The 25,030-nt window shown below is 50.1% G+C and overlaps 1 protein-coding gene across 8 annotated transcripts in view; it reads right to left on the bottom strand.

Moving 5' to 3' along the window:
* LOC149332751 (ninein-like protein) overlaps positions 1 to 25,030 on the bottom strand; it is a 554,277-nt gene that overhangs the window by 25,514 nt on the left and 503,733 nt on the right. For 7 of the 8 annotated variants that reach the window (XM_089558330.1, XM_089558331.1, XM_089558332.1 and 4 more), the window contains exons 9-16: positions 16,865 to 17,013; positions 16,603 to 16,743; positions 15,433 to 15,607; positions 14,598 to 14,714; positions 13,947 to 14,039; positions 12,164 to 12,347; positions 6,400 to 6,477; positions 2,792 to 2,830 (exon numbers count right to left, since the gene is read on the bottom strand). In XM_089558330.1, the coding sequence (XP_089414456.1) occupies positions 2,792 to 2,830; positions 6,400 to 6,477; positions 12,164 to 12,347; positions 13,947 to 14,039; positions 14,598 to 14,714; positions 15,433 to 15,607; positions 16,603 to 16,743; positions 16,865 to 17,013 (976 nt within the window). The remainder of the gene's footprint in view (positions 1 to 2,791; positions 2,831 to 6,399; positions 6,478 to 12,163; positions 12,348 to 13,946; positions 14,040 to 14,597; positions 14,715 to 15,432; positions 15,608 to 16,602; positions 16,744 to 16,864; positions 17,014 to 25,030) is intronic. The other variant, XM_089558334.1, reaches the window with a different exon arrangement.

Raw genomic sequence — 25,030 nt, 5'->3', positions numbered from 1 at the left:
GCGTATTCATCTTGGGCGGTCGAAAAAGGCACTGCGAGTGGCTCCCGAACTCGCGACAGAAAGAGGCGGCAGAGGTAAATTAAAACCATATGCGCGAAGGCAATGCCCTCGCTCGCGCTTGCCCGAGGGGGTCGCGCGGCAGCTCGAGCAGACGATTTTCACCGCTACCGGAAATGTGCCCGTGACGTCGAAGCTGCCGCGGCTCTAGCGAATGACAGCGTGTGGTGGCCTGCCGACGTCATGGGACTAGTGACGTCTGTTTTCCCGATTTTGGTTTCAGAATTGCTCCCTACGAAGACACCAAGCGGCCCGCGAATTTTAAAAAACACGATTTTCAAAAATTCATAATAAATTGCCGGCTCAGTTCCGAAGACTCATACTTGGTGTCAATGCTTCTGAGCATCACTTCTAACATTTACAAGTGGCTTTTAATTCTTTTCATGGTCCCTTTAATGGCCCAGCTCGCGTCTTTAAAGTAGCGCCGACGCAACCCTTCCAGTAGATATCTGCATGGCTCTGTTGCTGCGTATAATACAGGGTCACTTGTCAACAAAATATTAGTAAAGGTTGCGGCTTCAGAGCGGAGGGAAAGGATTACTCTTGGCGAGTGGTTTGAGATAAGGCGCATTCGTGGCGTGGGAGTGTCTGGAAAGGGACGTGATCAACATTTGCTGCAGCTTGGGAGCTTTCAGTGGCGTCATAGCTCACTCGACGCTGATCGAGATCGGAACCGTGAATGCTTCCGATATATATCCTTTGAGTAGTCGCGTACTGGATCCATTTGGGTCAAATACCATTACTATTACTACGTGAATGGGTACTCATTAAAAAAAATGTATTTGGCATCGCTGCTACTGCAAGCTTATTGCCTAGTAAAGCACAACCGCCAACGGCTGCGGTTCTTTCGACAGGATTCTCTAATCCGGAAAATGAATCGCAAACGCGGCAAAAATTGCTCAAAGATACTGTAAATCGCGTGGAGGCCGCGAATACAGGCACTGCCTCACGGTTCACAACCATCCAAGGTAAAAGGTGCAAAAAGGGTGTAAAAAACACTCCCAGTTTTTTTTGCCTTCCACAAGGCAGGAGGAGGTGCAGCTCCGGGTCCCCATTCGGGAGGAGCTTTACCTCTAGCTCCCGCATGAAAGCGCTAGCTACGAGGTGCACATGGCCTGGGCCAGTATGAACCACACGCTGACAAAGGGGCGTTTTCGAGTACGGTCACTTCGCGGTCTGTCTGGATCAACCGCATTCTCACTTAACCACAGGCGAACGAAGGAGTTTTTTATTACGATATTCCTCGCCGACGCCAACTGCCCCCCAAGAGAATTCCCTACACAGCTGTCCCGAAAAGAAGTGGTGCCAAGCCGGTTTCGCACCCACGGGTTCTCGGGCTGTACGGTGGCTTTCCCGCACGAGGCTACGGGCCTTAAAGGGACTATGCAGTGAATTAAAAGTCACTTGTAAATGTTTTCAATGCTTAGAAATGATGCTAAGAAGCATTCACACCAAGTATGAGTCTTCGGAACTGAGCCGGCAATTTATTATGAATTTTTAAAAACCGCGTTTTTTAAAATTCGCGGGCCGATTGGTGTCTTCGTAGTGACCGACTTCGAAACCGAAACCGGGAAAATAGACGTCACTAGTCCCGTGACGTTGGCAGGCCACTACAGGTTGTCATTCGCTGGAGCCACGGCAGCCACGACGTCACGGGTACGCTTCCGGTAGCCGTGAAAATCGTCTGCTCGAGCAGCCGCGCGACCCCCTCGGTACCCTCGGGCAAGCGCGAGCCAGGGCATTGCCTTCACGCATATGTTTTAAGTTTACCCCTGCCGCCTCTTTCTGTCGGGAGTTCGGGAACCCCTCCAGTGCCTTTATCGCACTGACAAGCAAAGAAGTCCGACATACGACGCGATCCAGGAAGGCGAAGAGAGACCGGAGAGACGCTGCCGACGCTGCTGATGGGTGCGACAACCGGAAGTCGCAAAACAAACGTCAGGGAATGACGTATTCGTGGGCGGGGCCCAGTCCCAGAGCTGTTCTCTTTATTTTTTCTTGGTGCTCCGCGCGTACGAGTTGAGGAAGGAGAGGAGGAACGTGATTTTTAATCGTCTATAACTTCGTTTTTATTAATGCTAGCTGAAAAATTCTTTCGCTCGGGTGACGAGTAATTGAATGCCTGTCTCTCGTCTGCTTTATGTAATCGCAATTAATTTACTGCATAGTCCCTTTAATGGGAGCACTGTGTGCACCACGTGACGTATGACGTATCTAAACGTGCGTGAGCACTAGAAAACACTTCATGCTTAGCACATAGACTTCATCTACAATTTGTCTACATTTAATAAATGTTTTCTTTTTTCGCTTCTAATACAAGGACAATTACGTAGTTGCACTTTTTTCGTGCAACTATATGGCAGTGGATTTGACAGGGTAATTCTGTGTGTACTGCACGTTCGATCTCCTAGAAATAAGACAAAGACTCAGTGCTTTTCTCAGCCCAAATCCCATGTGCTGCCCGGCATGCCTGTTTTTACAACCGCACCGAACTTCTCGCCGGCCAGGCTTGCGTTCCTCGTCGGCATACAGCTGTAGCGGCAAGTACGCCCACGTTGGCGGCCGTGTTCCCGGATTTCTCAAGCCATTAAAGAGAAATAATTTTGTTATGATTAACAAACACAGCAAATCACACTTATCCTGTGAAAGACCAAATGGCTTCCACTACCCGCGAAGTGGCTTGCGGCTAACAAAAAAAAAAAAAGCACAGCACGTCTACGTTCGAAAAACTTACTATGAGCCGAGTGAGCGAGTGTGAGTTCATGCCACAAACCTGCAAAAGTTGAGCCGGAAAAGAAGAAAGAGAGAGAAAGTGAGTAACAACATGCCAAAAGCGGGCAAATACTCCAGCTGTTCTGTGTTAAAAAAGTGCAAAGAAATATCAAGAATCAGTTTTATTGTTAGCATCAGCCAAACATCGCCGCTTTATGGTACGAGAAGCAAAGTCTGTTTATTTGCATCACAGGGTTAGATGAGAGTTAAGCAGACAGGCAGGAAAGCGAGATGGAAACAAAAAGGCAAAGAAAAGGATGTACAGTCGAACCTCGCTATAACGAAACGGTTTATAACGAAATATTGGATATAACGAAGGAATGATGATTTTTCCTAAGGAAGCTCGGTCAACACGGGGCATAACGAAGCTGCGGCTATAACGAAGTAATATAACGGGGTTCAGCTTTAGTACATGAGAGAAAAAGAAATAGTGTTGCACAGTTACACGAGAGGCGAAAGGCACGCACAAATATTTCTAAACTGAAGGAAAATGGCCCGAAAGACACGCAAAGACACACACAGCACAGCACTGAAGGTAAATGGCCCCGATTACAGTTGAGCCACATTATTGAAATACCGTATATATGCGGCTAAGGGCCACCCTCGTGTAGGCGCCAGATACAGCATAAGACCGTATGGTTTGGTTTTATGGGGTTTTGCGTTCCAAAGAAACTTAGCTATGAGGGACACCGTAGTGAAGGGCTCCGGTAATTGCGACCACCTGGGGATATTTAACGGCACTGAATCGCGCAATACACGGGTCCCTAGCGTAAAATTGGTAAATTGGTTTTTTAGGAAAGGAAATGGCGCAGTATCTGTCTCACATATATCGGCGGACACCTGAACCGCGCCGTAAGGGAAGGGAGCAAGGTAGGAGTGAAAGAAGAAAGAGAGAAAGAGGTGCTGTAGTGGAGGTCTCCGGAATAATTTCGACCACCTGGGGATCTTCGTCGTGCACTGACATCGCACAGCACACGGGCGCCTCTTGCGTTTCGCCTCCATCGAAACGCGGCCGCCGCGGGCGGGTTTAAACCCGGGCACTCCGGGTCGGTAGACGAGTGCCTTACCACTGAGCCACCGCGGCGGTCCCTAGCGTTTCGCCGCCATCAAAATACGACCGCCGCGGCCAGGATCGAACCCGCGTGTTTCGGGTCAGCAGTCGAGCACCATAAATAACCACTGGGTCACCGCGGCAACTCGTAGGACCATTGGGGAAAATTAAGTAGTCAGGGTGGAACCAGCGGAACACAGACGCAGGACAAAAAAAAAAAAAAGGAGGAACACACACCACACCACTGGACTTGCAACTGATTGCCAAAGAAAACCGCCACATTTAAATGTTTCCCTGCGCAAGCGCACACTCTGGACGATAGGATCGCCTGCAGTAAGATAAAAGAAAGTTATATTCTTTATCCGTGATAAAAACCGAGGGATCGCTGACACACATCTGCTTGTTTTTCCTGATTAAAAACGCTTCCAGAATTTCACGCTCGCGTCTTGTTCTCCCCCGACCGATAATGCTCGTGCGGTGAAGCAAAGGAGAACATCCTTTGCATACCTTAACATGCAAGGCTAAATTGCTTCCAGTGCCTGAATTGAACGTTGTTCGGTGCTGCCTCAGACGTTCATTGGTGCACCCCCCGGTTTGCCCGATGTAGGTTTTCCCAAAGGACAATGGGATGCAGTACACCACCCCCACTTCACAAGAAGTGAACCTCGTCTGGTGCTTGGTTCGGTGTTTATCACGGATAAAGAATATAACTTTCTTTTATCTTAATGCAGTCGATCCCTTCGTCCAGAGTGTGCGCTTGCGCAGGGAAACATTTAAATGTGGCGGTTTTCTTTGGCAATAAATCAGTTGCAAGTCCAACGGTGTGGTGTGTGTACCTCCTTTTTACTTGTCCTGCGTCTGTGTTCCGCTGGTTCCACCCCGACAACATTATGAACCAACTAGCCCAGCAATTTACGCTCCTGAAAATTAAGTAGTTTCCCAAAATTATAGCTTGAAAACTGAACTGTGAAATTCCGCTTTCGGGCAGGGGCCGGCAGAACTGAGAAAAAAAGTGCGGCCTTACCGCATATATACGGTATAACACTGAAAGGCAGACATAAGGCGACACATTTGCATGAAAAACAAACCCAAACGTAGGGACGAATAAAAATTAAAAAATAAAATACTTTGGAACATACCACCGATAAAAAAGCGCAGCATATGTGAGAAAAGAATAAATGATAGGGAAATATACTTAAGGCAGCATACGGCACGTAACGAACTACCGACAAAATGACACAGCCCTGAAGTCGCAGACAAAGTGAAAACGACAGACAAGAACCAGCCATTGCGAGCGGGCCAGTTTTTAGGAGAAACAAAAACAAAACAGCGATTGCCAGAGAGCTCCACAAGAATGAGAGCCCCGGTAAAGTCCACTCAGGCGATTAGATTTCAGCGTATAAGCGCTCCAGAACGCAGAGATAACTCGGCCACTTATAACGTCTGAGAGAGCGAAAGGAGAATACAAAGCGAAAAACCACTGGGTTATAAGCGACGAAGCGGAACACAAGCACGGACAGACTCGGCAGAGGGCGTTCACAAAGAAGGCGTACAGAACTTTGGGGAAGAAGAGAGAAAGAAAGGAAGAAATAAACAGGCAAAGAGAAACGAAAGAACGAACGAGAAACCCAACTCCAGCCACACCCAGCTCCTTACACAGAATGAATGCAAGGGAAACAAAAAAAAAAAAAACCGCCGTGCAACGTAATAAGTCCGATGAACGAGAAGCGATGAGCTGACCAGAGCAGGTGAAACGGAGACACGGCTAAGACGAAGTGAAAGATGACGCGGCCCGAGAAAATTGGGCGAATAAAACAGAGACGCACCGTCGCGAACACACGAAGCGGGGAATACTATAGCCGGAGAAAGGACCCCGCGAAAAAGAAATTCGGGCCCACCGCACGGAGTGTACAGAAGCGCAGAGCGCAGGAAAGTGGGCGCATAAGTCAACGCGTATTATAAGCCAGCTTTTGGGGGGAAGTCGGTGGAAGGAGCGAGTACCAAAAGCATAAGGGAGCGAGCTCTTAGCAGTTATGGAAGACAGAAGAGGAATGCAGACGATGCAGACGGCGGCGGCGGAAGCAGCAGACGACGCTCGGAGCAGACGAAGTAAAAAAAAAAAATAGGGGAAAAAAGGAAAAAAATCCCTAAGAGAAGAGAAAAGAAAATACTGGATAACGACGACGTGAGGCGAGAGGAACGCAGGGAAAGGATGAAAGAGCAGAACCGAGTGAAATAAATGGGGCCACGGAATGGGTGAAGCAGTAAGTCGAGCGCGCGTTGGCAGAGAAAAAAAAAGAAAGATGTTAAGCTACATCCCTTCCTTCCCCGTCCCCTTTTCCTTAATATCATTGGGAACCCGAAGACAAAAGAAGGTAAAGAAATGAGCCGAGACGAGCGAGATTATAAATCAGGATATGACTAACATGGAGGAAAAAAAAGATAAAGGTATATTACGAACATAAAAAAACACAAAATAAGGAAGGGAGAGAAGGAAGTCTAGGAACTCGTAACCTTACCCTCAGGGCCGGTGCTCACGGAGAAGCCAGCTCGCTTGCGAATCTTGCCGGCTATCGGGATGTCGTCGTCGGACTCCTCTGCGGTGCGGGTGAGGGGAAATAAAAGGTGGGGAATAAAGGGAAAATATAGGGAATTCGGGGAGAAAAAGGGGATGGACAAGAACCGAATAAGGCGCTAAATGAGACACGCATATCCCTGAATACTACGAAAAAAACAACAACCTAAACACACTCTACTTTCTTGTTTCTTCTGCGCATTGGTTTCCGACCTTCATTCAGCACAGCGTCGTGTTAAACGGGCCAGGATAAAGAGTTCGTCCCTAAGAAATAAGGTAAAACTTGATTAAGCACAGTCACGAAAGGAAAGCGGAAAGGGTGACGTAAAATAAGGCCGTCGCAACTGCGGGCGCGAGCAAAAATGAACAAAATACAAAGAGCAGCCAACCAGCACTAAAAGAAAATTCGATACACTTTCTAATATGACTTACCTAAAACCACAAAAAGTCGACAGAACCACGACACTCTCCTTGAAGAGAACATTTAGCTGAAAACCGAAATTTAGCACAAGAAAACCAAAGGCGAATTAACTGATGTTAATGAGCATTTAAGCACGCAACAAAAAGACAAACAAACAAGCAAACAAACACATGAAAGAAAGCACTCATGCAGCATTAGAAAGCATGTAGAAAGAAACTTTAAAGCCTAACTAGATAGATGGGAGCAATAAATAAGGAGGTCAGACGAGGGCCGGCGCCTGGCGAGGCAGTAAAAATGAGCGTCATAAGGGAACGGAGGTCGGGGGATGCGGGTTCCCCATCGAAATCGAGAAACAGAGCCGCGACGCTATGTTCCCTGTCGTCCGCAAATGATGAATGCGCCCCACAGGGCGCTCAGGTGCGAGTTTCTCACGAGCAGCGAGTTTAGAAAAGAAAAACTACCACACACAAAAAAGAGGAAGACAGCGGCAATACATTACCGTTTTCCTTCGCAGTGTTCCTTTCCAGAAGGTATTACTAAGGGCAAGACACATAAAATGTATGTAGCGGCACCCTAAAAAAGGCTTAGGACAAAGGACACTTCCAAGGAAAAAAAGAAAGGAAAATGGGGAAGGAAAAAACGGGATGAGGGACGGGTATTAAAGTAGACCCGAGAACAGCAATCGTATATAAGACGCTCTTCGTCTTCATTTCGCGCTCGAATGGCGGCTCAATGAAAACCGCACTCACGCACACAGGAGCCAGGACCGGAAGTGGAAACGCCATCTGGGATGGAAAGCGCGCCCTGGGTTTCCACATTTTTGCTTTCGCTTGTTACTGTTCGCTTTTTCTTTCAGCCGACTACACTTGCGTCTCTGGTGCGACAGGTCACTCGCTAAGTGCTAAAAAACGAGGCTGGTGGTCTATGTTTCTGACTTCGCTATTTTTTTTTGTTTTGCGATGAAAGACCCGCTAGGTGGCGTTTTTTTTTTGCTTTCTACCCTCCTTTTCCTTGGTAACACCCCTGGTGGTTTGTTTTTCTGCCCTCTAAACGGCTCTAATGAAGAAGGCGTTTTTATAGTCACTCATTCATTAACAATACACGGTTCGTTCTTCAACTGTAACTGCAAACACTGATTGAGAAGGCGTGCCGGTCGTGCTGTTTTGTGAATAAGTATAGTCAACGTCAGTTGCGAATACAGGCGCTAACCAAAGAAATAAAGATGACAGAAAATTTTTGCTTAAAACTTTAGAAACGTGTGGAAGAAGAATTGCATGAACGAAGGCTTGTCTTGTTACTTTACTGTTGGCTTACAAATGTTGGCTTATGCTGTTTTTCGTGTGGCAAGCGGTAGGGCTTTACCGTTCAACCGAGTAAGACGAGTGAAAGCAACTGAAGCATCGTTGCTTCTAAAGCAACCGCACGATAAGACACGGCACGAGCAGCGTGCGTCCATCGCCGCCGCGCGGTTGCTCGCGTGATTCCGACGCCGATAAACGCCGACGGCTCTCGCGCGTCGGGAGCGGGGACGGCGGAGAGCTCCGGCGAGGCGCGTGAGCGCGGGAGTACCGGCAAAAGAGAGGGCGCTAGGAGCGCAAACGATGTTGCGGGATGGCGGCATCGTCAGTAGTGATGGCACAAACCCACGAACATCGCAAGATCTTGATGGCACAACCCACAGGCAACGCAAGGGTAAAAACCCAAAAAGCAAGGGCAAAATATTATTTTTTAAATCGCGAATACCCAAGTGTAATACATTGTCTGAAAGATAAAGCAATTTTCTATTAGATGGTGGCATACTTAAAGGGGTGGAGACACCAAATTTTGAAGCTATAAAAAGCCTACTATGGGATTCCTATGTATGCAAGGGCACTCACAGCCAGGTGTTTGACGCAACAAACGTTTAAAAGATATTTTAATTCGGTTCCAAAGATTGCCTAAATGCTCACTCTCACGATCTAGACCCATCGCTAGCGCCATCAACCATGACGTCACAAGGGGTGTAGAAAAATGAAAGTCTTAGTGACGTCATACCAAAATACAGTGACGTAGGATGAGCGGGGCACAGCCGCGTGAGCGCAGTCGCCGCGCCAGCGAGCCGCGTTTGCTGCTAACCACCGCTCGCTCGGTTTGTGGCGCGCCGTTGCGAACAGCGTCGCAACGTCCGATTGCAGCTCGTTGCCTGCGTCCGGCCTGCTAGATGTCAACGGCGGGCCGCTGGCGGCAACAACAACGACGAGAAGCGGCAGCCATTGCGAGCGCGGAGAGCGGCAGCGTCATGATGACATAGGGCGCACTCCTTGGGGCCGGGCGGCCTGCGCCAGTCTTCGTGCCGAACGCCGGCATCTGAAGAACGCGATAGTATTGTTTGTTCACGTTCATAGCAAACCCTGGGATATATGAATATCAAAAATGCATCGTTTCTGACGATCGTTGGCAAATACCGAGTTCCTGGTAGAAGTGATGACTGCGATATGCATGCAAATTTCATCCCATAGCCGGTTTTGTGCTGCTGCTACCTGGTGCGGTTCGCCTGCCGTCTGCTAGCTCTGTTGCTGAAGACGTCGTAGAAATCGAACATATATTTTATTATGGGACGAGTTCACAGTAAAGGGGTGCCGAGCGGAGCACGTTTCTGAGCGCTGGCCAGTCCCGAAGTGCCCTCAGCTGCGGAGTCTATGCGAAAGCAGCTAGGCCTAGCGACGACTAGGGCAGTCTGGGACCAGCGCGCAGGTCGTCGGCCGGCGTTGCCGCAGGCAGTGTCGTTGCCGAAAGATCCCCTTTTAGCACAATCATGCTGTCGTATCTCGAATCTAGAAAGCATTCTTTCTGGTAGCATGGCTGTTTTGTATTTTCTTGTGAGGACGTGAAGTACGCCGAGTCTGCCGGCCGGTCGGTCAGCCTGGATACCGTCTGCCGACTTCATAAAAGGGAGCTAAAGAGTGTTCTTGACGTAAATAATAAACCATGGGACAAGAAATGTGAAAAAAGTGTCATTTTTGAGGATCGCTGACCAATACTGAGCTGCTGGTAGAGGTAACAACTGTGATATGAGCAAATTTCTTGCAACAACCGCGCCTAGCAGCTGCCGCTGGCGCGACGTTGGGGTCCGGCTCGCCTGGCGCCCGCTAGCTCCGCTGGCGAAGGCGTCGATGAGATTGGCCATACTATTATTTTATTGTGAGATGATTCTGTTAACACTACAGCTATTTGTGAAAAGTAGGCCTTTTATTATAGCGCAGGCGACTTCCGAAGCGCCGGCCGCTTGCTAAACAAGCTATAGGCCTAGCGACGACCACGGCAGCCAGGCAGCAGCAGAGCTCGTCGCCCGGAGCGCCCGCGAGCGGTGCCGTTGCCGAAAGCTCCCAACATAAGCAGACATGCTTTGTCGCTGCTCGAGTATAGCTGGCAGTTCTGATAACAAGGCGATCTTGTCTTTTCTTGTGGTATTTGTACACCATCCCAAACAGCGCTCAGGTACTGCTGCACGGTAGCGAAGTGTGACACCGGTTGTGGGCGCAGCTTGGGAGAGCGGCGCAGAGATGCTTACTGGCATTTTGCAAAGTGTTTCGCATCCTCACGCGAACCCGCGAAGGCGATATTAGCGTGCGAACAAAAAAAAGTCGATGTCCTCACTCATTGGAATCAGATCTGTCAGAATCCGAGCTGCTGGGACTAGATATGCAGTTGTTTGTTTTCATGCGCTGGTCAGCACGTGTGTGAGAAAGCAGACGATGCAGCAGTAGGTGCGTCACAACTTTTTGTGGGCCCACGTGAGCAAGCGAAGCAGTTGATCTTCCCCCTCTGTGACGTCACTGTACAACTCGGCGTTCCGAAACCGAAACCGAAAATCTTTCACCTAAAAATGCTATAATAAATTATTCACTGTGAATATATGAATCTTTGAGTGTGTATCATGCTTCCTGGAGCCATAAGAAACGTTTGAAACTAAGAACGCGCGAACCACAAATTTGGTGTCTCCACCCCTTTAAAGAAACTGATTTGTTGACAAAACAAATCCTCACCCCACCTTAAAACATACGCGTTTCTAATTTAAACATTCCATAATAAACCCAGTCATTAGTCCGCGAGTCTCCGTCTTTCGCGCACGAGAATGCGCCACCACGACGGGCTTGAGATCCACAACGCACTTCACTTTATTACTTTAAAGACCATCGTTAGAGGGTATTACATAAGGGGTGGGGCACACAGAAATGAAAAACAGAATAAGTAACAGATAAGATGTAATCGAAGACAAGTCCTCTTGTCGAAACGTTGGCTCAAGCAACCTGAGGTTTTCCCCCTGCCTTGTTCATTTTGTGATCGCCAAGGACCATCTACCACACCCTCTCTCTACCATGGAGATAAGATGTAAGTTTTACAAATATAAGATTTTCACTCCGCAAGTACACGCGTGATTCTTTCCAGGAACAAAGATTGGCATGTGATAGCAGCAAGTTCTCGGGGAAGGCCGTTCCAGTAGTTCGCAGTCCGGGGGAAGAATGATGAAGAAAATGCAGTGGTGCGGGCGCGAGGTCGAGACACTTGCTGCTGATGGCCGGTGCGGAGGGAGATGCGTGGTGGTGGTGAGGAGATGTAGGGTTCCTGTCGTAGCTCAGAGTAAAAAAAAATTGGCAGTGGCTTAGCTCTGGTTAAGCCTGGATATAAAAGCGAAAAGCTGCAGTTATGCTTTGTTTGACGTCATTGCTGTCGCAGTTCGCGCACAATGCACTGGGAGCACCACGATAGCGGTGTAGATTTTGAGCCAACTCCCTCGCTACCACTTCTGGGTCTTCTTTTCTTCCTTCCATAGCGAATGTCTGCGTCTCTTCTACGGCCGCCGCCGCCGCAAACACGTGCGTTCTCGCAACGCCCTGCAGAACCTTCTCTTGGGACGGCGGCGGAGACCGCGCAGCAGCGGCAAGGGGTGAACCGGTGGCGAGGAGAAGTGGCGATGGAGCGCGCGCCGCGGCGCGCGGCCTCTTTTATGTCCGCCGGTCGCTCGGGCGTTATCGCAACGCCTTGAGATAACGCGATAAGAACCGCTAGCAGCGGCGAAGGGTAAACACGTGGCGAGGAGGAGAAGGAAGGGGGTGGCGATGAGGAGGAAGGGCGCGCCGCGGCGGCGCCCATGGGTGGCTCACGCGAAGTGCGATGTTAACGAGCCTAGTGAAGCTTTTCGCTTCAAAACTGCCCCGGAAGCGCACTGTGTGGCCGGACAACTTTCGCACGGACAACTTTCGCAACAGAGCTGCTCGCGCTGTTGCCAACGAGGCAGCTAGCTCACCCGAAGAGGAGGCCTCGCTGCCCCGCCGCTTGAGTCCGCCCTGTCGCGAGTAGTCGGACACCCAGGAGCCCGAGCGTCGGTGGCGCTTGCCGTGCCCCGACGAACGTGAGCCCGAGGAAGAGCTCTGCTGCTGGCGCAGTGTCTCCAGCTCGAGCGTCAGCTCGTCGTTGCTGTCCTTCAGCTCCTGCGTTTGGTCATCACCGAGAGAAGCGCCCCATCCGGTACCCGTGTGAACAAACATCGTTGGAGTAGGCGTAGAGTCGGGGACAAAAATCTCCGGACCATGTGTTCCTCAAACGAAGCTCATAGCTCTATTATCAGACAGCAGCTGGAAACCGCACTTGTGGAGATGACAAAACAAAAAAAATTAACTTTTACCTCCACAAGAGCTATTACTAGGGTTATCACAGAATGAACGAGGGAGGGGAAAACCTCAGGTTGCTTGAGCCAACGTTGCGACAAGAGGACTTGTCTTCGTCTGAACCTCAGGTTGCTTGAGCCAACGTTTCGACAAGAGGACTTGTCTTCGTCTGACGAAGACAAGTCCTCTTGTCGAAACGTTGGCTCAAGCAACCTGAGGTTTTCCCCTCCCTTGTTCATTCTGTGATCGCCAAGGACCATCTACCACACCCTCTCTCTACCATGGACTACTAGGGTTAGTTGGAAATACATACTTGAAGGAATTGGTGAGCGCTATAAAAACACGTAAAAGGGACGAACACACAGGACGAAGCGCTTCGTCCTGTGTGTTCGTCCCTTTTACGTGTTTTTACAGCGCTCACCAATTCCTTCAAGTACCTCCACAAGTGTGGTCTCCAGACGCCGACTAATAGCAGAGCTATCGGCTTCGTTAGAGGAACACGTGGTCCGGAGACTTTTGTCCCCGACTGCACGTACTCAGTGTGTTAATGATCGTAATCGCCACCACCACCACAGCCACCTGAACCATAGTAATAATCGTAAGCCAGGCGAGGTCGCAAGCAGGCCCAAGGACTCTTCCATCAATCTCCAATGAGCCCTGTTATGTGCCAGGAAAGTTCTACACTACCCCACTCGTCACGTTTTGCACCCACTACGTCATCTGAGGAGACCATTGGTTGTCCCTTCTTCGGATTACACGATCCGCCTAAGATTACACCCTCCTCTTGATTGCGACTAGAAGACCAGTAAGTCGCGCTTCTTCGCCATAATTCACGCTGCTCTTGTCGTTTTTCTTCCCATGGTGTTTAGCGATTAGCCCAAAAGCGATTAAAGTCTGAGAAGCTCCTGTATCCTGGTGACATGAGAAACATGACGGGTTGCACTGAGAGTTGACCTTCAAGTTAATGCTGCCACGCTCCGTTCTTGGCCACATGCTGGGTTCGTACAAACGACCGCCGCCGTCGGTCGGTGTCTGTGATGCTCCACTGCTAATTACAATTCTAGCCCTTCATTTGCTACTTCAATTTAATTTTTTACCGTGTGACATTCGCTGCATCTGTTCTCGAGACCGCGCAGCATTCCGTGCCCCCCCCCCCCCCCCCCTTTGCATTTTTTTTTACATAGGCATGTGTCTGTAGGCCCAAATAAAATCAGTTTTTAGTCAGCCTCATGTGGTGTCTCATCTCTGTGTGTTATCTATTGTTGGCTGTTGCTATGTTTGCGCTGAGCACAAAGTCGTGGCTAAGATAACATAAAGGGGAAAGAAGGTCGTCGCCAGGGTCTCGTGACCTGGAAAAAACTGCCAAATGAAGCGAGGTCGCGACGCGCATTGGCAGAAAGTGAGAACATGACGCTGCCTTGCCTTGTTTTGCTTGCGCAGGACATCGAGCTCTTGGAGGATCTTCTGGCAGTGTTCGTCGTTCAGGAATGTCTGGCCCGATTCCAAGTCGGCAATCTGAAACAGGACCGGAGCGGTCTCGCTCGAGCAGAGAAAGCCAAGACAAGTGTCCTCCAAAAAGCACAGATTTTGTCCTCTAAAGGCCAGTGTTTTTATTCATTTGAAGCGCAAACATGATCACGGGAAGGGGCACTACCCCTGCCTGCTCCTGTGAGGAGAACATGGAAAGAAACTGAATGAACACGTGAAGAATAAAAGTAGCTACAAAGACATCATCACAGATGACATTACCTTGGTCGTCGAGGAAGTCGTCTGATGTACAGGTGAGCCTGCTTCTTCTCAAACCATGAGGCAATCATCTTGGCTAAGCATCTTTCCGTTTTTCCAGTAAATGCAGCGGAGTCTTTGTAAGTACAGATATATCGGCTATGACGCAATGAACACGGACTTTTTTTTTTCTTTCTCAGCAAAGTCTCAACCGCCTACGATGGTCGCCGCGTTAATATCGCTGAGCAGATACTATGCATGGTTTCCGAAACGAATGATTGTGGCCTGCTCCCATCAGCTTGTACCCCAACGCGTGGCCATCCTGACGCATGCGCTGTGTCCACTGACCTTCTGCTTGAGCTGGACGACGCTTTCGAGCTCCTTCTGCTGCGACTCGCCCAGGCGATGGAGCTCGCGGTACCGCTCCGAGTACTCTTGCAGCTCCAGCTCCAGCCGACGGTTCTCCTGAAGAAGAAAGATTGCGCACCAGCTCAGAAGATGAAGCGGCCACTAACTGTTGCGGCCGCCGTCACATTCGACGAGAGCGCGCATGGCGTTTTCTCTTGCGGTTTTTATGAAAGACACAAACACGCACGCCGCCAGCAATACGCACCGACAGTATCAGGATGATACTAATGGATCTGGCTGGCACCACTACCGTTACCATTAGTGTCAGTAGCGTTTACGGTAAGCTAACTGCTTATTGGTTTATTGGGGTTTTAACGTCCCAAAGCGACTCAGGCTATGAGGGACGCCGTAGTGGAGGGCTCCGGAAATTTCGACCACTTGGGGTTCTTTAGCGTGCACTGACATCGCACAGTACACGGGCCTCTAGAATTTCGCCTCCATCGAAATGCTAGAGGCCCGTGTACTCTGCGATGTCAGTGCACGTTAAACAACCCCAGGTGGTCGAAATTTCCGGAGCCCTTCACTACGGCGTCCCTCATAGCCTCAGTCGCTTTGAGACGTTAGCCACGCATGCGCTACATGTGCGTAGCTAGCGGGCGGCGGTGATCATAACGGCAACCGTAAATGGCAAAGGCACGCTGAAACTACAGCCTACTTCGCGCGCGGCAAACGATGCTTCTTTCGCCATGTTCCAGGGTCGCAGCTCTCGAAAGGCGCCGGAAAATGAGGGAGGCAACCCTCACAGGCGTAGAGATCCGCACACAGTGACGCCCACCTGCTCGAGGGTGGCGACCTGGGCGCGTAGCCGCAGCTCGTCGGCGCGCATGGCGGACAGCTCGTCTTCGCTCCGCTGCCGCAGCCGCGTCAGCTGCAGCGTGGTGGTCTCCCGTTCGCGCTGCAGCTCCTCGGTCACCTCGCGCAGCTGCTCCGAGTGGCGCTTCTCCAGCGTCCTGCGAGCCCAGTGCGCGGGAGAAGCAGCGGCCTTTGAAAATACGAAAGCGAGGGGATTACTTGCACACAGAAGAAAGTGCTAAACCTGGAAACAAACTGCATGCGGTCTACCCATGAGACGCAGAAATCTTCTGACACGTTGGTGAGGCAGCGAGAGAGGTATACCGATGAGGTAGTCGGTACTGACGGCAGCAAAACTGGTCTATAAGCGAGCGCCGCTGCGGGGCCCGGTACTCCTGCGAGGTCCCTTTGCGTATTTGCCAGGTAGGAGCGCTAAGGCTCGAAACATGGAAACTCACATGCCTCTAAATAATAAGAGTCACATCCTCGCCTGATTCGACACAGCGAGAGCGCTGTCCGAACGAGGAAAGGAGGAAAAACGTTTATTGAAGCAAAAGGCCCTACAAAAATTTCTTTAGACAGTCCATAGACTGTCCATAGACTTCTGTCAACAAAGTTTACCGACAAATCCAAAAAAACAGTCTATAGGAAATACAAATCCTACAGACAGTCTATCGACAATCTATAGATTTATGGCCATACTCTTTTAATAGACTTTTGTCTATAGACAGTCTATACACTATGAATAGATAAAAAGAAATGTCTATAGGAACGCAGTAGAGTCTATAGACTGCCTATATACAGTTTTTATAAGAGGGAGAAGAATAGCCATGGCTTGAGGGTCCTTCAGATGGCCAGGAGCCCTTGTGCTCTGACGAACTCTACTGGCTGCAGTTGGAAAGTGAAGGGGCACCGGGTACTAACTGAAGCTCGACTGGGGTACACCGTTTCGACAGTATTAGCAGTGGGTAGTGACGTGACGGGTGATATCGGAAAAAAGGGACACGCACCACCGCTGGACTTGTGGGCGCGCACACAAAGATGTGCAAAAGAGCGATTGACCTAAAACACGTATATTTGTGCGTATTTAGGAGCCCCTCCTTCCCCTGTTCGTCTAGATAGTCTGCGTGACGATTTCAAGGAATGCACTCACAGCAGCCTGTTCTCGGAGGCCTTCTCCATCTTGGCGTGGTGCTCGTCCACCTCCTGGGCGATGAGGGCCGACCGGGCATTGGCCTCGGCCACGTTCACACGCAGCCGGTCACGCTCCTCGCGCGCCTGCTCGAAGTTGGTCCTGCAGAGACAACAGCGTAAACAACAAAGCCTCAAGGGCTCCTCTCGACACGTCTGCTGGTCCCTGCCGCGCCATCGCCCAAAAATGTTCTTCCAGAGCCAGCCGCGGCGTGACCACTCACTTTAGGTGCTTGAGCTCGTGCTGGTACGAGGCCAGTGCGAAGGCGTACGAACTGGAGTTGCTTCCGGACACCAGCGCTGCCATCTCCTCTTCCAGCTGAGCAGTCAGGTCCTGCAGGTTCACCTTCAGGTTCGGGTTGAAGCCCAGTTGCTGCGTGGACATAGAAGAGCGACGATTAAATGAACGCAGAGATGTTATAGCATCGTAGGTTACGACTTCCCGCAGAGGCTCAGTGGTTATGGTGACAGGCTGTTGAGTGCTAGCTGAAGGACTTGATCTTGGCCTCTGTGACCGAGTTTCAATGGAGCGGAATGAAATAACGCCCCTGTATTTCGAGAAGACGATGACTGGAATGGAAGGTAAAGAATTCTGGGGCGGCCGAAAACCATTCCGGAGCTTACCACAACAGCCTGTCCCGTAGACCTAAGTTTTGTTTTTGAAATCAATCAATCAATCAATCAATCAATCAATCAATCAATCAATCAATCAATCAATCAATCAATCAATCAATCAATCAATCAATCAATCAATCAATCAATCAATCAATCAATCGGTGAATTAATTGATTAATTAATTAACCAATCAATAACGGAGCGGATATGTAAACGACTCGTTACGCCCCACGCGTATCTAAAAATTGACCGTTCCCGTCCGGATGCATTGATCGACCAGGCGGCACTGTGTAACATGGACACACAATGCGTCCAAAATGGGGGTCACGCCAAGTAGAAACAAGTAATGTTTACGTTGCGCAAGCAGGGAACTAGAGATTTTGCGGGGTTTGTAAAAAAGACAGAGCTACATAGATACGCACAAAAGGCAGTGACAATTCAGAGAGCTGAGGACAGAGAAAACTTTGTCAAACTCCTGCTCCAAGAAACTTTGAGAGACACGTAGACCACCGTATCCGCCCAGGTAATGACCTCCGGGCCCCGGCTGCGGTCAACGCACTGAAGGCTGCACTCGTAGTGATTCACTGCACAGCCCCGCTTTCCTGCTCTTTCCTCAAGGAGCCAGTCTCTCCCAGAACGCCACGCACGATGCAGCGCTTGCCGTACTTGGTGTGACATCTCTCCAGACTTTGTGCACTTCATTAACTTCGAGCGCTAGCCCCGTTCCTAAAACGCCATAGTGGGTTTCGAGACGCCCCTGACAGCAAAGAGTTCATTGGAGTTAGCGGAGGAGAATTCGCGTGAATGAGGACAGGCATCGGCGGCGGCCGTCTATACTGTACACGTCCAGAACAAAAAGCACCAAAAAAGAAAATCACGACATAAAAGACCTTCCACCTCGGAGTCGACTGAACGTTAGCGGCTTGACGCAGAACCCAACGAAGAATCAACAAGTCGTGACTGCAGCACGAAGACAAGCAAGACGCCCATGTACGTAGAAAAAGAACGAGAAAAATTAAATGCGAGAGCCATGGCTTCGCGAACGCACTCGCGCGCTCACAAAGGCGTGCAGAGGTCCAAACGAATAAGGGTATTCGAGAAAAGGCAACCAGGAAACAAGCGGGCAAGGTTTTAGTTCAGAGACGAGAATTCATTTAGCTAAAGCCGCACATCAAGGCAAGAGAAAAGGGGAAAGCGAACCAACCACTAAGCTAAGGCAGGAATAAGCGAAAGGACGCGAGGGGACTCCTCAAGCGTTTGGCGAGGAAAAGGGAATAAGGAACGGAAGATGCTGCGGAGGAAGAAACGGTGACCGGGCGGAGCAAAAGAACGCAAACTCAGCGCGCTTTTCTTTCCTGTCCGGTGGTGGGGGGGTCCCAGCGATAGGAGACGGAAGGAGGGAAGGGAAAAAAGGGGAGCTAAGGAGAAGAGAGGTTCTGGAGACGTCGTGGTGTCAGGGGCCCTTAGAGCGGCGACCTAACAGGATTACTCGCTCATCCAATTAAAAACAAGAGCGCTTCCTTTGCTCTGGCTTGATGTTGCTCGCTCACTGTGCCAGTCCGAACGGCGGGCGCCCCGCTATACTGCTGGAGCCAGGCAAGAAGAAACGGCCCCGGGGCTGTTCTCCCTCGCTCAGTGAACGCCGTCTGGTAGCAGCGGTTAGAGAAATGGTAGGTATAGGGAAAAGAGGCAGGAGCACAGACAGAACACAGACAGACAGAAATACACGCACACAGATACGCACGCACGCACAAGAAGCGAAGCAGCGATGTGAGCAGAATGAAAATAGGACGCGGGGAGAATAGGGAAAGTTGGCGTTGTTCAAGGATGAAGAAGTGAGTGGGTGAGGGAAACGAAGAAAGAAGAATGGGGAAAAGAGAATCCTGCTGGGTGGGTGTTGACAGCCGATAGACGGCGGGATCGGGCGACGCAGGAAAAAGGCAAAGGGGGTTCCCAGACACCCGGCTCTGTCCCCCGACGCTCCCTTTAGGCGAAGAGCGCAGGGGACTAAAGGAGAGGGCGCTTTCTTTTAACGGACTCGCTGCTGGACTAGCTCCCTCGAAACCTTCAAGGGCAACGTAACTTTCAAGAGCAAACTCTTAGAAGTGCGGCGCTCTTCGGGGAGCAGAGCTTTGGGAGGAAACCGCCGCCATCTTGGATTTTTTCCCCAAGGGAATAGCATACGCAGCGGAAGGGGGGGGGGGGGGGGGGTTAACTTAGGTCCGCAGGGAGAGCAGACGACTACTCAAAGGGGGAAGTGACGGCAAAGGGGAGCTTTAACTAACTATACTTACATCCTCCACATGCACGTCGGATGCATCGGTCTCGGCGGGCTAGAGACGTCGACGGCAAATCCGAATAAAGTCGCGCGCTGATCAGGAGACAGCTTGAGCAAAGAGAAGCGCGAAACTAGCTCAAGAAAAATACACTTAAGAGCCAGAGCAACGAAATGGCGCGAAACAGGAGCGGGAATTTTGCACAGTGATGGCACAGCATGGCCCCTGCATCTCCGGCAGTTGAGCCTGTGCCTCGAAAAGTATGCTAGTGAATGCGGTTTATGCAATACCGACAAATTTCGCGTCATTTTACGCATAGAAAAGTCAAATACTGACCTCAGTAAAGTGTGCATCGTAGGTTATACAAGCGTCGCTACAGGGGATAATCCATTAAGCCCTTTTAGGAACAACACGAGGCGGAGTTACCGCCGGAGCGTTGAGCACCGAAGGGCCAATCAGGAAGCGGGGCGATTGAGACCGACGCAGCGTGGAAGGCGTCCCGATTTGGCCCGTCCATTCATCTTCTGTTAGGCATAGTCGCAAGCAGAAGGCGCAGCGTCGAAACCCGAACAGTAATCTCCATTACAGGGCACACACAGGGAGAGTCGGTGATAAAAAGAATAAAGAGAAAGAAAAAAGAGAGCGGTGGAAGATGAGTTGCGCGCGGCCAGAACAAATCACTGCGCCCCTGTAAACAACTGGCTGCGTGCGGTAGCAACGCGGGCGCCTCATTCACTAATTGACGCGAAAAAAAAAAGACGGAAAAACAAAACAAAACAGAAGCGAAGCGATACACCGAGAAAGGCGAGCGCAGAGCGAGCTAAGGAAGCATGTTTTTCCCGGGATACTACATCGGCCGCGGCATTAACGCCGTCTTTCCGTACGCGACTGGGAATAAAGCAAAAACTCGAGTATCGCAGAAAGCAAGTTCGACGTCTCAGACGCTCTCACTCACGTCTCCAGTTAGCGAAGGCGGCGCGCGACAGTGCTTGCGTAAGTAGCGCCCCTTCGAAGCGCCGAGAGCAAAGAGGAAAAAGGGGAGAGGGAGATGAAGATGCAGGAAAGGAGGGGGGGGGGGGGGGCACGGCCGAACAGCTGACGCTCGCAGTTTCGGTGATAAATTGCGTAAAGCGAGGGGAGACGCTGAAGTGGCAGAAAGGGGGAGGGAGAGCGAGCGGAGGATGTAGTAGAGGGCGGTGCAACATGGACGCCATTTTCGCGCCAAAGCGCACAAAACAGGACGCCTTAGCAACTGCATGCATGAATATAGTATAGAACGCCCCCGACCCACTCCCGTTGAAAACAAGTCTTCTGAGAAGCTGCGTTAGTTACGAGCTTGTTTGCAGACATGCTCGGAGACATCGAACGACCGCCTGCGCTCAGCTGAGCGCCTCCATTTCCCCTCTTTCTCATTTTGTGCCTGCTTCGGATGGGCCGCACAAAGAGGGCTATCGCTGAACAACGGTGTCGCCATTGCGAGTTGACTCGGGTGACGCCATGATAGTAAATAACATACTAGATTCGACTAGTTGCAAAGCGAAGAGAGTGAAATCTTAAAGCGCTCGCTGGATACCACATTCACCGGGTTACACTTAGCTCTACCGGGTTCTTCACTTCGTTGTCCTCGGTTTCGACTGGCTTTACTGGGTTCCACTCGGTTCGCACTCCAGAAAAATTTGTTTCATACCCCTCCGTTGAACATGATAAATAGTTAACGGTATTTTTCATGCAAAAGAGACACTCTGGTTAATGAGGCATACCGCAGCGGAGAGCTTCGGGTAGATTTCAACCATGCTCGTTTTTTAACCAGTATCTAAATCTCGGTAAACGGAGCTTCGTCGCATAAAATGCGCATGTTCATTATGGCCATCAATCCAACAACAACAACACGCACGCGCGCACGCAGAAGCTGATAGTGTGGCAGAGGTCAAAATCCTTGCTACAAACTCGCCAAGTCTGTAGTTACAGGTGCGGACATAATTAAACGAAGCACGCTATCCCGTTCTAACCGCTACCACGCCTTTCCTATAGGACACGACGGAACACTATTTCTTTAAGAGAAATCACACTAGCGTCCACTAATAGCCCTCACATACCACAGCTGCCACTCTCAATTAGGAATTGCGTGAAAAATGTTAGAGGAAAATAGCGTGCTATCTTTACTTCTCTCCACATTTGTACATATGAAGGTGCTAATAAGAAGACGGATGGGAAGGTCTTCGCCAAGCACATGCAGTTATAGCCTTGAAAAAGCAATGTGACACAGAAAAGAGGCAGTCAAATACAGTAAATTTCAGACTGATGACCACGACCACCCACACAAGGAGTAGCGCTAGCGCCAGCCACGTCACAAGCTTTCTTCCGCGCTATTTAGGCTCACTTCTATTCATCCACTCAGCGCATCGCTGTTGGCAATATTTAATAGTACCTCCCAAAAAAAAAAAAAAAAGAAATCACAGGAGAGGCGGGGGGGGGGGGGGGGAGTTCGAACGCAATGACAAAGCGACACAAAAAGATTCCAGACGCTAAAGGCCATCGTCGTCGCGAAGTAAGCGAACGCAGCAACACCAAAGCCTCGCCTCCCCCCCCCCCCTCCCTCTCCCCCCCCTTTATTCCGGCAGCACAAAAACCAGCCTCGCGGCTGCAAAATCAGCCCGCTTTGCGCTCCGGCGCCGATGGTGCTTCTCGCATCGGCGACGAAGAGGAGGTGCTCCCGCGCATCAGAGGATTACCGCCGCCGCCGACAACAATGCCTTCTTTCTAAAGAAGGGACGCATACGCGAAGGAAGCCTTCAGGTACTCAAAGCCGCTCGCGCCTGGAAGCAAAGAAGTACGCGCGGGCGTCATCCTCAGGGGCGCGGGTTTTCTTTGAGAGGGCGCGTCCTAAGCCTCGCCGTAGTCGGCAGAAAACGGCGGCGGGCTCGCATATGCGCCGTTTTCTCTAGAAATTACGTGCAGCGCGGGAGAGCGAAAATGCAGGCCGGCTTAGGCACCACCTCTCGCGCGATGAACTGTATCGTTGAAGGTTTCGAAGCCTCTCACGATCAGCGCATATTCGAGGAACGCTAAGAGAGTGCCAGGAAACCAAAGGGCCACCCCGCTTCGACGTTACGGACGAAAATAAAGCGGGTAGAGGCCAGCAGGTAGCACCTGCCACGGCGCTGTGGTGTTCTATTCTGCTTGGGTGCGTGATGTAGCAAGTTCGGATCTCGAGGCGTCACACTTCAACTACAGTGAAGCCCATATGTGTCAAACATGAATGAAGCACAACTGAGTACAAGTTAAATGGGAGCGAAAAACAAATGTGCCACTATCAAATGAGAGAAGCACGACATGCTACCTTTAGGAGTAAAACACTTATGTGCCGAAGTTAAACAGCAGACAAGCACGGCTGAACTACAGTTAAACGGGAGTGAAGCCATACTTAAATGGGAGTAAAACACGGCTGTGTAACACTGAAACGAAATTAAAGCACACGTATGCCAAAGTCAAACAGGAGAGAAGCATCGCTCAGTGACAGTTAAAACAGGAGCGAATGACACCAGTGTAACATATAAACAGAGATAGATAGCGGCCGCGTTTATATATGTGTGAATACTTTTGCGCTTCGAAATTGTCCGCCCCTCCTAAAACGAAAAAAAAAGAACAGCAATAACCAAACGACAGAAAAAAATAATGTCTACAAAATGAGTTATAGGTACACGACGAAAATAAAAAACGCACAATTGTTGCAAGGAGACTGAACAGACTGCTCTGTATCCACTGAGGTAAAGTGGCTGGGGTTCAACGCGGCTTGATCCCAGTTATACAAGCGAAAGCTCTATTAAGCATGGCCTCCACTGTCTCAAATCAAATGTCAAAGGTCAAGATCAGGTGCCCACTGTCTCAAATAAAATGTCAAGGTCAAAGTGAGGTCGTATGACTTTGACCCAATGATCAAAGTCATACGATTACGTGGTCATACTACAGCTTGGGCCGTACCACTACGCAGTTAAGTTCGGTTTGACCGTGTGAGGCATTGAAAATCATTGTCTCACCCACATCGAAATAGAAGTTGTACCCCCAGGAGCAGAGCTCTCGCTGTAAAATATATACAACAGAAATGCTTTTCAATCAGTAGCAGTCATACACCAAAACTATAGAGACAGTTACATTAAGTGTGGAGAACGCAATAGCATTAGCAAATTTTATGGAAGACCCGAACGCCGCGTTTTTTTCCGTGATGAGGCCTCTGTGCGGCGATGCAGGTGGAGAGAGGCAGCAGGCGGCACGCCACGTGACCTGATGACGTCATAACTGCCTCGAAAAATTAACAAATGTCATGACAAACCCTAACGCCGTTTTATTGCGAGAGCAATGCTACTCGCATTTTCAAGCCTTCGCGTGACCCGGCCGCAGTTACGTTTGACCTTTGGCGGAGTGAATATGGGCGACCAACTCACTCCTTCAGATAGCCCGTCTGCACTTACGGTGTGTGTTTGCCGCGCTGCGCACCTGTGGCGCTACTGCCGCTGTGACGTCATACCAGCTGCAGATTATGTTTTCTTTCTCCCAGTCGCAACAACATTAAAAACAAAATATTAAAAAAATTACTGAAGACACTTTGTGTCGTCGCGCAGCGGCGGCCGGTAGCCACGCGTGACCTGTAGACGCGGCGCACTGCGTTCCTTCAGTTGGAGGCGCTGCGCTTTTGCTTTCGCAACCTACCAGGCTTAACCAAAGCTAAGCCCCCGCCAATTTTTTTTTTTTTTTTCACGATGAGGCTTCTAGTGCTCTAACATTAAAACTCTCTGCCATGTGAGGCACCGTGGTACGCAGTTAAGGTCTCAATTTGTTGTCGCTATACAATCTACCTGGCAACACTTCCCCGTAGCAACAATCGCCTTTGTTCCATCTTTTTTCTACTACACCAGGCCTGCTGAGGAATGCGACGAAGCAGAAAACGAGCAACGAGGGAAGATTTCATGAAGTGCCTTCTGCGCTACTTCGCCCTGTTTTTGTCGCGACGACGACAACGAGGCCAGACATTACCAAGAAAACAGCTGCTTATTCGCCGCGTCGAACGCTCCGGCTTTTCGAGCGCAGACAAGCCTCAAGGCTTGGCTCCTTTTCCGAAACAAGAGCGCCTCCAGCTTCCTTTGCGAGTCCCGCTCAGGAGAGCAGACTTAGCTAGAAGTAAAGATAACAAAACAAAAAAGTTTTGTTTACCGAACAAAGGCGCCTCGAAGAGCGCAGAGATACCTCTTCTATTAGCGTAAGTTCTTCACTAAAGAGTAAGCTGGATTTGCTGCCGCGCTAAAGACGAGTGGAGAGACGAAAAAAAAAAGAAAAGAGGAAAAAAGGCGACGATGCAGCTTCAAAAAAGAGGACAGTAGGAAGACGAAGAAAAACGAAGAAGGGAGGAAGATCCCAGAAATGAGATTCCCCGGTGCCGCCTGAGGCGAGAAGACATTTGGAGGTGTGACGCTCGCGCAAGGCCGCCTTTGTGCGCTTAGGCGT

Source organism: Amblyomma mixtum, chromosome 8 (genome assembly GCF_055824585.1).
Source record: "Amblyomma mixtum isolate Tamu chromosome 8, ASM5582458v1, whole genome shotgun sequence".
In the NCBI taxonomy this organism is placed as follows: Eukaryota; Metazoa; Arthropoda; class Arachnida; order Ixodida; family Ixodidae; genus Amblyomma; species Amblyomma mixtum.
This window is presented reverse-complemented; position numbering and strand designations above follow the sequence as displayed.